Genomic DNA, 15,284 nt, shown 5'->3' with positions numbered 1-15,284 from the left:
TCATAGCAGAAGTGTAGTGAACACATTTAACATGGAAATATTACAACCAGTTTGATGCCTCCTTTCATGATTGAAAACCACTAATGCAATCTAGTTAATAACATATAACTAAGCTCTTGATTGTGTGTGTGTGTATGACAGTGATTGATGTTTCACAAACACACACACACACACACACACACACACACACACACACACATACACAGCTGTTGTATGTCCTCACCAGTGATCCATAGTGGCTGTGTGTTGCTGTACTGTGTCTGATAGGCTGGTTCTCCTCTCTCTGCTCTGCACACATAAACTCCTGTGTGATGTAGAGCAGCAGGACTGAGAGTGTAGGAGCCTCCAGCTCTTCTGCTACTCTCTGAGAGGAGCTCAACACAATACCTCACATAGCCATGAATGTCTGTTACTGGACTTAAACATTCTCTGTAGGGAACAGCTCTGTACCAGCTGAATGTCCAGCCTGTAGAGGAGTCTCTGACCTCACAGCTTAGACTCACTGAGACTCCTTCAGTCAGCCAGCTCTGTGGAGACACACTCAGTAATGCTTGGGGTCTCTCTGTAACGCAGCAAATATAAAATCTTGAGTGTTTAAAATCACGCACACACAATAACAACCTTGCTATGAATGTCTATTGGCTGAATTCAGAGTCCAAACTCACCTGACACAGTTAATGTAACAGCATTACTGATCTCTGAGCTCTGAGAGTCTCTTCCCCTGTACCCTCTGCAGGTGTATGTACCACTGTCATACTGTACAACAAAGTTGAATGTGTATGTATTGGATGTGATGTATGGGTAGATAGTGTTGCCATCCTTATACCAGCTGTATGTCCACCCAGTGTCTCCTTCTCCCTGTATGTCACATCTGAGAGTCACAGTCTCTCCTCTGAACACGTGATTATCAGGACTTACACTCACAACAGCTTTAACATGACCTTCAGAAACATTAAACATTTGAATTCTTAATTCAGTTACTTTGAATACAAATAAATTAAACAGATCTAAATCTAAATCTACCACACCAGTCAGTGCTGTCTGGTCCTGCACATGTTTTAATACTATATAAATTAATTAATTATAAAATAAAATGCTAAATGTGTAAATTAATACATTTAAAATAGCAAATTTTCATAAATGTCTAATGACATCATTCCAACATTTCATGTTTCATCTAATAACCGAATAGAGTTAGTAATGGCAGTTTGGGTTTTAAATAATATATAAACAGAATATTAATCACCTTGAGCAAGTCCAGCTTAAACAAATGAAATGAGCACCATAAACATAAAAGAGGGAACATATGAATATGAACAATTAATTAATTTATTAAAGAAAAAAACCTGACAGCAAAACATTTCAGACACAATTAAAATAAAAGTATCATTGTTAATTTAACCATAAACACCTTAACATGCTGGTTACCACTATGTATAATTGTTCATTTAATAAAAACACCTTAACATGTTGGTTACCATTATGTATAATTGTTCATTTAAATAAAAACACCTTAACATGCTAGATTACACTTTGAATAAATGTTCATCTAAATTCTATTTCAAAGTGAGTGGGGAAAATGACTTCTGTTTTCACAAGCACCCTAATTAAACAAAAGTGAAAGAAATGAATCCTACACGATAAAACATCATTAGAGTGCTTTAGAGTGCTGAAGGTTTTGAACACAAGGGGGCGTCAGTGATTTATGTTTCGCTGGACAGTGGTGTGTGCTGTGGTATGAGCAGATTCACTACTGCTGTTTCACAGTTCCACAGTGTCTGTTACTTATGGACATCCTATCCAGCATTATCTAAGTGTTTAGAAGGTTTATGAAGAAAACACACACTGTGTAACGTGGAGCGATAGAGAGCTGGACGCAGACGCTGAGAAGAGCGAGATTTATTAAGGGCAAATCCAGAATCTGGGTCATTAAGACAGTCCAGAGTCAAAGCACCGATACGAACAGATCCAGGAAATATATTAAACAGAAAGCAAAACACGAAAATTAGAAAATAAATCAACAGGCAAACGGAGAGAAAACAGGGTACAGATACACAGACAACAAGGCAGAACCCAGAACACTGACTGAATAAACGTGAAACAAGACAAGAGCTCAGACAACGGCTTACTACAAACACAATGAGCAGATAACAGCTAGAACAACCACCAGTAAGACACTGAGGAAAACACTGGTTTTAAAAACACGACCTAACAAGGTAGAAACGAGGAACAGGGGAAACTAATGAAGGACAGAGAACTAAACGAGGGGCTGAACTAACGAAACCAAAACAAGGAATCACATGGAGATGAAAACCAGGATGGGAACAAAAACAGAAAGAAGATGAATGCAGCGATGGGATCGTGACACTGATTCACTAATCTGCTGAATTTGTGAATCTGTTTCTGAGATTCTTGTATGGGATTAATTGTTAAATAGTCATGCAGTATTAATTGGAGAAAATAAAAGTGTTTGTGAGCTGTTCCAGGACTGTAGAACTGTTGTTCTCCATTTCTGCTGATAACATGAAGATCTGACAAAGAATCCAGTGGAGTTGTGTGTGTGCCGCCTCTCTGCTAATACTACATATTCATGTGGTAGTGGGTCCTTCGTTAGGGGTGTAGGTGTTGGTGTTCCTGGTTGAGTGAGTGTGAGTGGGTCCTTTGTTGGGGAGGTTTTGTCTGTGAATTGAGCTTGTGCTCAGCAGAGAGCTCAGCTGAGTTACTGTGTCAGTGTTCAATTGTGTGTGTTGAGGTTCTTGTGAAAGGGTTTCCTTTCATATCTATAAAATGAAGACTCTCTTCCCTCAGGCTGAAAACTACCAGTCTGTGTTGGTCATGATCATTCTTCCCCCTCTTAATATACGTGTCTTCTTGTATATACTTTGAACCTCAAATACGGTTTGGCTTGAAACGCAATGGAAGACAAGCATAGAGACTAACCCCATGCTGATAGTTAGGTGTGACGGCCGAGTGCCACAGGGCAAGGAACAGGACATTCAGATCTGTCTCGATGTGGACAGACATTTATTAATCAAGAACAAACAATAAACACTGTGGTACTCACATTAAACACGCAATGTAGTGTGATACAAACGATGAACTCTAAACATGCACAGAAACAAAAGCACAAACGAAAACATTAACATGTGCTAACAACTTCAAGTACATCTAACAATGACTGACAATGACCCCCCCCCCCCACACACACACACACACACACACACAGGGAAACAAACACATAAATGCAACAAAGAACTGGATGCAGGTGTGGTTACAAACAAGACACAAGACACTGAACACAGTCAACAGTGAACTCTCCCTGCACATGACAGGATGTACCACATGACCAATGGAAGGAGAGTGAACCGAGACATTAGGAATCTAGGGGCTCTTCTTCACCCCACACTTTGTAGATTATTGAAATCCACTCTTCACTGGTCTTACTGCTAAAACTCTGACAAACTCATCTGTTAGAGTCGTAAGCATCCATATCACTTCCGTGTTTCATCAGTTACACTGATGTGTAGAAGTACACTGGTAACTGGTCTGGTCCCATATTGAGTACAAACATGTACAAGAACGTCTCCTCCTGCTCTCCAGCCCAGTACATCAAACAGAACCCTTTCCATAACACATCTGGATACAGTGAGAACACCTGAGCACATGGAAGTGAAACTCTGATCTTCCCTTCTGAGGGAACTACACAACTAACTCACATAATCTCATCAGTCAGGATCCTCAGACTGCACATTACCAACTTCATACAGCACCTCTGACTCTAATGAAGACATAAAGAGAACATTTACTCACAGAGCACCACAGGGAGTGAACTGAGCTCCATACTGTCCCAGTAATGATGGACTGACTGACTGACTGTGTGTGTTAAAGTCTCAATGCTTCCTGTTTTCTCAGAATTAATGCGAGTTATTATAATGAGGTTATTTTAAGTGTCTTTACTATATGTGGTGTGTGTGCAAGCACATTTCTGAGAAAGAGAGAGAGAGCGAGAGGGGGGAGAGTGAGAGGAAGAGAATGAGCGAGAGAGAGAGAAAGAGAGAGAGAGAGAGAGAGAGAGAGAGAGAGAGAGAGAGAGAGAGAGAGAGAAGAGGCCATGGTTTCTATTTTATATTAAGTGCCTCCACTGTGTGGTGTGTATGTAGGACACAGTGAGGCCATAATTATTCATCATAATTATTATAAAGAATATTATTTATTTAATGTAAATGTGTTGAATACACATTTGCAGGACCTCCATGCTGGGGGAGGGAACAGGAGGCAGCGCTGATCCACTTCTCTCCCCTGGAGCAGTTTGTCCTGCTCCAGCACACAAGGGTAGCAGTCAGAGGAAGAGCACTAGAGAATTCCTCAGGGTGTCTCACAGGGACAGACACACGTGTTCTAGTATCAAGCCCTCATCACTCAGACACCACAGTAAGATGATCACACTCTAAACACTTTAACACCAGATCCATGCAAACTCAACACAAAGTTTGTGGAGAGTGGAAAAGAGAATGTGCAGGTGAAAGAAGAGAGAATTAATTCTGATTGTGCACACTTTAAATGAATATTATTAAACACCACTGAGTATCAGTAACATGAAGTAGAGAGCAGGTCACTATTTATCACCTCTAACAGTCCATAACCCCCACCACCCTGCACTTCCTCCCTCTGCTACACAGCTGAAATAGAAACCACAACACTCACCTCCCTCTGAGCTCATGCCTCCATTTATGTTATTTCTGTGTGTGTGTGTGTGTGTGTGTGTGTGTGTGTGTGTGTGTGTGTGTGTGTGTGTGTGTGTGTGTGTGTGTGTGTGTGTCCAGGGGATGTTGTTGGGTATTAATAATCTATTGTTTCTACTTCGTTGTTGATTTTGAGAGACAGAGGTACATAAAGATGAATGATAGATGGTAACTGCAGGATTGATGTTAAAGATAGTAGATAAATATTTGGAGACTTGTTTGAGGCCCCATTTACTCTTGAACTCACTGTCCTAAGATGCCTCTTGTGGCTCTCAGTGGTACTACATTTTATATCCTTCTATTTACTTTTCACAGAACTTAGAGTAGAACATATCATACAGCTCTATCATACAGTTGTACACCTCTATAATACAGATGCACAGCTCTATCATACAGGTGTACAGCTCTATCATACAGGTGTATACCTCTATGTTACAGGTGTACAGCTCTATGTTACAGCTGTACAGCTCTAACATACAAGCCTTAGTATTTTGATGCGTTTTATAACCTGTTATTCTTCAAGGTGTAACTGTGATGCAAATGTTATTTGATTACATAATTACACTTTTATGCACTGCCTGGCCAAAAAAAAGGTCACACACTCTAAGATTTATTTGGACCACCTTTAGCTTTGATTACGGCATGCATTCACTGTGGCATTGTTCCCACAAGCTTCTGCAATGTCACAACATTTATTTCTGTCCAGAGTTGCATTAATTTTTCCCCAAGATCTTGTATTGATGATGGAAGATTTGGACCACTGCCCAAAGTCTTCTCCAGCATTTCCAAAAAATTCTCAATGGGGTTCAAGTCAGGACTCTGTGGTGGCCAGTCAATGTGTGAAAATGATGTCTTATGCTCCCTGAACCACTCTTTCACAGTTTGAACCCGATGAATCCTGGCATTGTCATCTTGGAATGTGCCCGTGCCATCAGAGAAGAAAAAATCCATTGATGGAATAATCTGGTCATTCAGTATATCAGGTACTCAGCTGACCTCATTCTGTGGGCACATAACGTTGCTGAACCTAGACCTAACCAACTGCAGCAACCCCAGATCATAGCACTGCCCCCACCAGCTTGTACGGTAGGCACTAGGCATGATGGGTGCATCACTTCAGCTGCGTCTCTTCTTACCCTGATGTGCCCATCACTTTTATTACCAGTAAGGTTAATGTGCACTTTTATTACCAGTAAGGTTAATGGGGACTTTTATTACCAGTAAGGTTAATGTGCACTTTTATTACCAGTAAGGTTAATGGGTACTTTTATTACCAGTAAGGTTAATGGGGACTTTTATTAACAGTATATGTTTATGGGGACTTTTATTAACAGTTAACATGTGTACAGGTCCTGGTTCCTCCTCCTCCTCCTCCAGTCTCTGTTACAGTCAGAGAACCTTCAGCAAACACAGATCCAGTGCTGATAGAAACACAAGAGAAGCTCCTTATAATGGGCTTTTATTAACAGTAAAGTTAATGGGGACTTTTTTTTAACAGTATATGTTTATGGGGACTTTTATTTACATTACAGTTAATGGGGGACTTTTATTAACAGTATAGTTAATCGAGACTTTTATTAATAGTATACATAATTGGGACATTTATTAACAGTATGGTTAATGGGGACCTTTATTAACAGTATGGTTAATGGGGGCTTTTATTAACAGCATAGTTAATTTGGGCTTTTCATTAATAGTATGGGGCTTTTTAACAGTAAAGTTAATGGGGACTTTTTTATTACCAGTATAGTAGTTAATCAGGACTTTTATTAATAGTAAAGGTAATGGGGACTTTTTTCTTAACAGAGTAGTTAATGGGGACTTTTATTACCAGTGTAGTTTATGGGGACTTTTATTAACAGTATAGTTAATGAGGACTTTTTTAACAGTAATGTTAATGGGAACTTTTATTAACAGTAATGTTAATGAGGACTTTTATTAACAGTCATGTTAACAGTAAAGCGTCTTTCTCAGCCAGTTCCATCCAGCAGGTTATGCACCAGCAATCAGCCTCACAAACACACCCAGACCCAGTGTTACTCACTACTGCCCCTCTATATCTGATGTATATTTGAATATTTGATGTCCTGTGTATAATTACACATTCTGAACCCAGACTTATTCAAGCACTGCGTCTATAAATCTTTAAATGATATAGTAGGGCTTAATTAGGCACTTTAATGTTAATGTTTAAATTAAACATTATTGTTCCATTATTGTCCATGGTTTCTCCCTCGTCAGAGTTCCTCTCTTTATCGAGATGTAGCTTATTCTGTGTTATACGATCGTTTCTGAAATGTATGAATGTTAAAGTGTTAAATGTTGACACTAACCTAACCTAGCTAACCTAACCTAGGTTGCCGGACCCTATTAGACAGTGTGTAACATTAGAGTGGATGTGTTCAGCACTGTTATAACTCCATAAAGTGTTACACCGAGTTATGAATTACATTTATATTAACTGTCTATCACACCTTCTTAATCAGAGGGAGATGTAGCTCAGTGGTAGAGTCCATGCTTTGCATGTATAAGGCTCTGGGTTCAATCTCCATACAAGCTTTTCTTATCGTTCATTATTTTTTGAAAATGTATTTAGTTAATCACGCCTGTAACGCTGTAGACACACAATAGCTTTAGAAAAAACATCCCGCTTGTCCACTGACGCCATGTCTCCTCGTCTCGCCTGTAATACCCTGTTCGCCATACAGATTATATCCGTTCAGTCAAACTCGTGGGGATGAACAGGCGACTCTAACGTCATTTACAGCGTTTTAGCGCTACACGACCCAAAGAACATCCTGATTTAGCTGAAGAAAAGTACGAAATGTTGTTGAAACGACAGCTTACCGCTCAGTGTTCGTTCTCTTATAATAATCGTTGTTAATTTTAAACGCGTGTGCTAGATTTTCTAAGTCTTATTATTAATAATGTGGTAGATTTTAAATGGCTGACTGTTTCCCCTCAACTTCAGCTCATTCTTCAGATCTCTGGAACGACAAAATAAAGAAATAGAAAACCTGTAAAATCAAATATATGATCATGAACCTATTTATGTTAGTTATATAGAAATCATATTCCATTATACAACAGTAGCAGTGGCTTTGATAGTATTGGCTTTTATTACACTGATTACAAACAATACAAGTGACCAGTCAAAAGCTTTTAAATGAAGTCGTGTGTGTGCGATGGACTTTTGGTCCACTACTGAGTCCAAGTTCCTCAAAGGGACAGCAGTCACTATACAATTCCCCCAGAGTTAGAAAACCCTGTTATGTTGCTGTAGAGACGTCTGACCTGTCAGTAGCAAGACAGGCGACGGTAAATAAAAGTTATTGTGTCTAAAGTTAATGTGTATCATTTTATTTCCTCATTTTTCCCACACACATATTACACGGACACATGGTGTAGTCTACTGTACAAGCAGCCGGACAGCCACACCGTTCTGATTAGAAAAACTAGAGAAAACTAAAGAAGGGTGTGTGATTCCTGTATGGTTCACACAGTGTAGATGCAAATACCCTCGAGGTTCTGCACGGTAACAGTTATGGTAGATTCATTTTTACATTTAGTGTGCTGGAGTACAGAAGCAAACAGTGTCCATATATGGCAATGTAACTACTTACAGTGATGAGAGAAGGTCTGATTAGCACACACACACACACACACACACACACACACACAAACATACACACACATAGACCTGTACACCTGTAACACAGAGCTGTACATCTGTATGATAGAATAGAACATATCATACAGCTCTAAGTTCTTTGAAGGGTAAATGGAAGGATACAAAATGTAGTGACACTGAGAGCCACAAGAGGCATCTCAGCACAGTGAGTTCAAGAGTAAACAGGGCCTCATACAAGTGTCCAAATACTTATTTACTATCTTTAACATCAACCCTGCAGTTACCATCCATCACTCATCTTTATGTACCTCTGTGTCTCAAAAACAACAACAAAGACTCTGTAGAAGCAATAGATTATTAATACCCCAAAACATCCCCTGGATACACACACACACACACACACACACACACACATACACACAAACACACACAAACACACACACGCACACACACGCACACACACATGCACATGCACACACACATGCACACACCTTCACACACACACACACACACACACACACACAGGCATGTGTGCGTGCGCACGCACCTGCACAAACACACACACACACACACACACACACACACACACACACACACACACACACACGCACATACAGAAATAACATAAATAAAGGCATGAGCTCAGAGGGAGGTGAGTGTTGTGGTTTCTATTTCAGCTGTGTAGCAGAGGGAGGAAGTGCAGGATGGTGGGTGTTATGGACTGTTAGAGGTGATAAATAGTGACCTGCTCTCTACTTCATGTTACTGATACTCAGTGGTGTTTAATAATATTAATTTAAAGTGTGCAGAATCAGACTTAATTCTCTCTTCTTTCACCTGCACATTCTCTTTTCTACTCTCCACAAACTTTGTGTTGAGTTTGCATGGATCTGGTGTTAAAGTGTTTAGAGTGTGATCATCTTACTGTGGTGTCTGAGTGATGAGGGCTTGATACTAGAACACGTGTGTCTGTCCCTGTGTGACACCCTGAGGAATTCTCTAGTGCTCTTCCTCTGACTGCTACCCTTGTGTGCTGGAGCAGGACAAACTGCTTCAGGGGAGAGAAGTGGATCAGCGCTGCCTCCTGTTCCCTCCCCCAGTATGGAGGTCCTGCAAATGTGTATTCAACACATTTACATTAAATAAATGAGTTCCAATAAATAATATTCTTTATAATAATTATGATGAATAATTATGGCCTCACTGTGTCCAACATACACACCACACAGTGGAGGCACTTAATATAAAATAGAAACCATGGCCTCCTCTCTCTCTCTCCCCTTCTCTCTGTCTATGTATATTTCCCTCTATTTCTCTCTTTCTCAAAAGTGTGCTTTGACTAGAGAACACAGGACTTGGCCTCACTATATCTAGCACTCACACCACAGACAGTCAAGGCACTTAAAATAGTAATGCATTTTAATGTAAACCACAGCCTCCTCTCTCTCTCTCTCTCTCTCTCTCTCTCTCTCTCTCTGCCGCCTCGCTCTATGTCTATCTATCAGTATTTCTCTCTTTCTCAGAAGTGTGCTTTGACTAGAGAACACAGGAAGTGATGAGTCTTTAACACACACAGTCACTCAGTCAGTCCGTCATTACTGGGACAGTATGGAGCTCAGTCCACTCCCTGTGGTGCTCTGTGAGTAAATGTTCTCTTTATGTCTTCATTAGAGTCAGAGGTGCTGTATGAAGTTGGTAATGTGCAGGCTGAGGATCCTGACTGATGAGATTATGTGTGTTAGTTGTGTAGTTCTCTCAGAAGGGAGGATCAGAGTTTCTCTTCCATGTGCTCAGGTGTTCTCACTGTATCCAGATGTGTTATGGAAAGGGTTCTGTTTGATGTACTGGGCTGGAGAGCAGGAGGAGAAGTTCTTGTACATGTTTGTACTCAATATGGGAACAGACCAGTTACCAGTGTACTTCTACACATCAGTGTAGCTGATGAAACACGGAAGTGATATGGACGCTTACGACTCTAGCATATGAGTTTGTCAGAGTTTTCACAGTAAGACCAGTCAAGAGAGGATTACAATGCTCAACACAAGAGCTATTGAAACCATGGAGTAGAGTTTTGGAGGAGAAATAAACAGATTTAGTGAGGGCTCTAATATGAAGTTCAAGTGAAAGTGTGGGGTGAAGAAGAACCCCAAGATTCATAACTACCTGGACGGGGTTGACAGCCATGACATCACTATCACTATAGAAACTGGACAATCTGTATATTTGAGATTTGGATCATACCAACATAATTTAGGAATTGAGAAGTCAGTAGAATACAACAAATCCAAAGAATGACCACAGATATGAGTGGGAAAACCTACATGCTGTGTGGTGTTGAAACAGTCAAGTAGAGCCTACAAACAAACCCTATAGAAAATCAGCAGATAACATCCACTGCTTGGGCTGTTTTGTGTGTTGGGGTAAATTAATAAGTATAACGGTGTGATAGAATGTAACATACTGTGTATATTAACATTTTAACAGACTAACTGGGTAAAAATACGGCAATCTCAAAAAAATGTAACAGAAGTAAACAATAAAGGAAGGTGACGATCAACAGGAAATGACCAAGACATACATTATTACCCTTAAGACCAACGCCTACCCCCCTAACAAAAGGCCCATTACCACATGAATCTGTTGTAGTAGCAGAGAGAACGTGCATACACAACTCCACTATATTCTTTTTCAGCAGAAATGGGGAGATGGAGAAAAACAGTTCATCCTGGTTTTGGTTTCGTTAGTTTAGCTCCTCGTTTAGTTCTCTGTCCTTCATTACTTTCCCCTGTTCCTTGTTTCTACCTTGTTAGGTCGTGTTTTTAAACCCAGTGTTTTCCTCTAGCCGTTATCTGCTCATTGTGTTTGTACTAAGCCGTTGTCTATGGAAAGCCAAACATTTTGTATGGAAAAATATGGTGCTATTTTTCACTATGCTGTAAAATACGCTCCAAAACCATCAAAAACATCATATTTTACACCTTTTAAATGTCAGTTGAAACTCCGTAAAAAGCTTCGCGTTAAGTGCTCACAAACGGCGCTTTTACGCTATTTTGGCGTGCTTACAACGGCGTTTAAAATGCCGTTTTAAAGTATAATAAGCTCTGCCTATTGGGTTTCACAGTTAATAGACTTGAACTTGAACTTTCATTCACTCACGAACAAGGTCAGACCAGATCAGTTCACTACAGATTTTAATCGGCTGATGAACCAGTGCTCAAGTTTGTTTATTTTGGGGATTTACATGTGTTCATTCGTAAAAATACTAACCAGACACAACTAGCTAACTGATAAATGGCTGCAAAATAAAGCTCACCCAAAGATAGCTGTAGTTGGTCAGTCATGAGTTGCTTCTAGCACTAGACTGAAAGCCAGTCGAGCTTGTTGCCTAGCTAGCTATCAGAGGTGCGGGTAGTGTCGTTATAGCAACTGCTGACTTCAGACTTTTGTTCTGGTTAAAACTGAATGGAAGGGGTTATCCCCAGGTTAGAAGATGGCTAGTAAGAAATAGCCTTGTTCTTTAAAAACTATATAGATTTTAAGAGGAATAAAATCTGAATTGTAATTATCTATATGACAATGATAATCTTAATATTTAATTATTGGCATAGGCTTTGAGACGTTTGTTGAGAGAATCTATATACAATGTCCTTTCCCCATTCATTCTAGTCCGCTTGGCTTGTCTGTTCTTTTTTCTGAGTTATAAAACATTACACTGGATTTTTTTTAAGATTGTTTGGTGTGCGCTCATTTGTTTTTCTGTTTGTCTCCCATTCTATGTGCTGTTCATGTGTGTTCTTGGTCAGGTTAGTCCCTACCACAGTGGAGTCACCTGCAAGTCAGAGACACTCCTGCTGTGCTTGAAAACAAAGACCTCACCTGAATGATCCCTCACCCTCCTGAAGAGCCCGAAAGACTGGGCTGGAGATTTTACTAATTAGACTGTCAGCAGCAGCTTTATTGTGTCTGGTTTGTTGACTGTGTGTCCTGTGCAGTCCAACTACAGCAGTTTCATGCTCTGACATAGCTGTGATGGACTTAATTCTCATTGTTACTCTTTTTAGGTGATTTTACATTACTAGATGCTCACACATTACTCAATGAGCACTGGTTCAGCAGCCGATTAAGATCTGTAGTGAACTGGTCTGGTATGACCTTGTTCGTGAGTGAATGCGTTCATCTATTGGCTGTCGAACCCAATAGGCAGAGCTCATCATACAATAAAATGGTGTTTTAAATGCCGTTGTAAGCAAGCCAAAACGTTTAGAGCCCCTAAAACGACGCTTTTTACGGCTTTTCAACTGACATATAAACGGTGTAAAATGCGGCGTTTTTAAATGGTTTTTGGTGCAGATTTTACAGCGTAGTGAAAAATGTTTTGTGGTGCAAAAGCGTCCAAAACAAATTTTACAAATAAAACGCGCTTCATTTGAGGAGAATTTTGACCACTTTGCCTTGTTGTCTGTGTATCTGTACCCTGTTTTCTCTCGGTTTGCCTGTTGATTTTCCAGATTTTGTATTTTTTGTTTAAATACATTTCCTGGATCTGTTGGTATCGGTGCCATGACCCTGGTCTGACTTACTGACGCAGATTCTGGATTGTCCCTTAATAAATCTCGCTCTTCTCATCGTCTGCGTCCAGCTCTCTATCGCTCCACGTTACACAGTGTGTTTCTTCATATAACCTTGTAAACACTTAGAGAATGCTGGATAGGATGTCCATAAATAACAGACACTGTGGAACTGTTACGCTTCCAACAGGAACAAGCCGAAAGGTAGAATGCAAAATGCAGGAGGCGGTTTATTAAATGAGGAAACACAAACGGTAAAATAAACAGAGGCTAAGGGGTGCTGAGAGTAATATAACACACGGCTGGACTACACAGAAAAGCAATGACAACAGCGGCAAACCTGACAGAGAAACGTAACTTACCCTAGACCAACAAGCAGAAGACCAAACCACAGGGCTTAAATAAGCAAGACAATCAGACACAAAACAGATACGCGGGAACAGCTAAAACAAGGAGTGGAATAGAGGAACAGACAGGGGCGGAGAAAACGAAACTAAGGCATGGAACCAGGGAGATCTGGAAGACAGGGAAACCGTGACATCAGGCACGGGAGGAGGGTGGCCATTCGTGACAGGAACTGTGACACAGCAGTAGTGGATCTGCTCATACCACAGCACACGCCACTCTCCTCAGAAACATAAATCACTGTCGCCCCCTTGTGTTCAAAACCTTCAGCGCTCTAAAGCCCTCTAAACATGTTTTATCACGACAGTTTAATTTCTTTCACTTTTGTTTAATTAGGATGATTGTAAAAACGGCAGTTTCCCCACTCCATTTGAAGCAGAGTTTAGACTGTATACTTGTTAAAGTAATAAACAGGATGTTATGATGTTTGTGGTTAAATGAACAGTTATACATACTTTTTTTAACTGTGTCTGCAATGTTTTGCCATCATGTTTCCTTTAAGAAATTAATTATTTCATTGTTCATATTCATATGTTCCTCTTTTTATGTTTATAGTGCTGATGTCATTTGTTCAAGCTGGACTTGCTCAAGGTAATTTATATTCTGTTGATTTATTTCATATATTTGTAATGCTGAAGGGGTGGAGAGTGAACACACTTGCGAAGTGCCGACGCGTTGGATGTTATGCGAAACTGAACTAACCAGGGAAGCCATAATATAAGGGACGGAGGGGATATAAAAACTAAATGTGTTTATTAACAGACACAGACTAACAATACCGACCAGAACAAAGAATAAGCAAACATAAGAGGAACAGGCTAACAGAGCAATAACAGGCTAATAGGGTGAGGGCGAGACTAAGTTAGACAAAATAACGTTAACTAAAGCTCACAGACAATATTACAGATAAGGGAACAGCAGAGAACCAAACAAGGGAAACATCAACGCGGGGCGAGGATGCGAGATTAAACAGGAATAAACAAACTACATACGATAGAGAACAAATGAGATCTAATGAGAGACAAACAGGCACTGGAACAAACGACATATAACTAAACACACAGGAGCCAGAACAAACGACATATAACTAAACACACAGGAGCCAGAACAAACGACATATAACTAAACCCACAGGGGCTAGAACAAACGACATATAACTAAACCCACAGGGGCTAGAACAAACGACATATAACTAAACACACAGGGGCCAGAACAAACGACATATAACTAAACACACAGTGGCTAGAACAAACGACATATAACTAAACACACAGGGGCTAGAACAAACGACATATAACTAAACACACAGGGGCCAGAACAAACGACATATAACTAAACACACAGGGGCCAGAACAAACGACATATAACTAAACACACAGGCGCTAGAACAAACGACATATAACTAAACACACAGGCGCTAGAACAAACGACATATAACTAAACACACAGGGGCCAGAACAAACGACATATAACTAAACACACAGGGGCTAGAACAAACGACATATAACTAAACACACAGGAGCCAGAACAAACGACATATAACTAAACCCACAGGGGCTAGAACAAACGACATATAACTAAACCCACAGGGGCTAGAACAAACGACATATAACTAAACACACAGGGGCCAGAACAAACGACATATAACTAAACACACAGGAGCCAGAACAAACGACATATAACTAAACCCACAGGGGCTAGAACAAACGACATATAACTAAACCCACAGGGGCTAGAACAAACGACATATAACTAAACACACAGGGGCCAGAACAAACGACATATAACTAAACACACAGGGGCTAGAACAAACGACATATAACTAAACACACAGGGGCCAGAACAAACGACATATAACTAAACACACAGGGGCCAGAACAAACGACATATAACTAAACACACAGGCGCTAGAACAAACGACATATAACTAAACACACA

General features: G+C 40.2%; 1 protein-coding gene across 1 annotated transcript; it reads right to left on the bottom strand.

The window, feature by feature from the left end:
* Positions 1 to 167: 167 nt before the first annotated feature.
* LOC118240635 lies at positions 168 to 14,060 on the bottom strand (the record flags this gene model as incomplete). The annotated part of the gene is made up of 6 exons (XM_035521706.1): positions 14,049 to 14,060; positions 13,475 to 13,540; positions 13,304 to 13,384; positions 1,247 to 1,261; positions 666 to 858; positions 168 to 562 (listed from the first exon to the last, which is right to left on the bottom strand). Coding segments are annotated over exons 1-6 (762 nt in total), but the record flags the coding sequence as incomplete, so codon positions are not given.
* Positions 14,061 to 15,284: the final 1,224 nt, after the last annotated feature.

This window comes from Electrophorus electricus, chromosome 22 (genome assembly GCF_013358815.1).
Source record: "Electrophorus electricus isolate fEleEle1 chromosome 22, fEleEle1.pri, whole genome shotgun sequence".
In the NCBI taxonomy this organism is placed as follows: domain Eukaryota; kingdom Metazoa; phylum Chordata; class Actinopteri; order Gymnotiformes; family Gymnotidae; genus Electrophorus; species Electrophorus electricus.
This window is presented reverse-complemented; position numbering and strand designations above follow the sequence as displayed.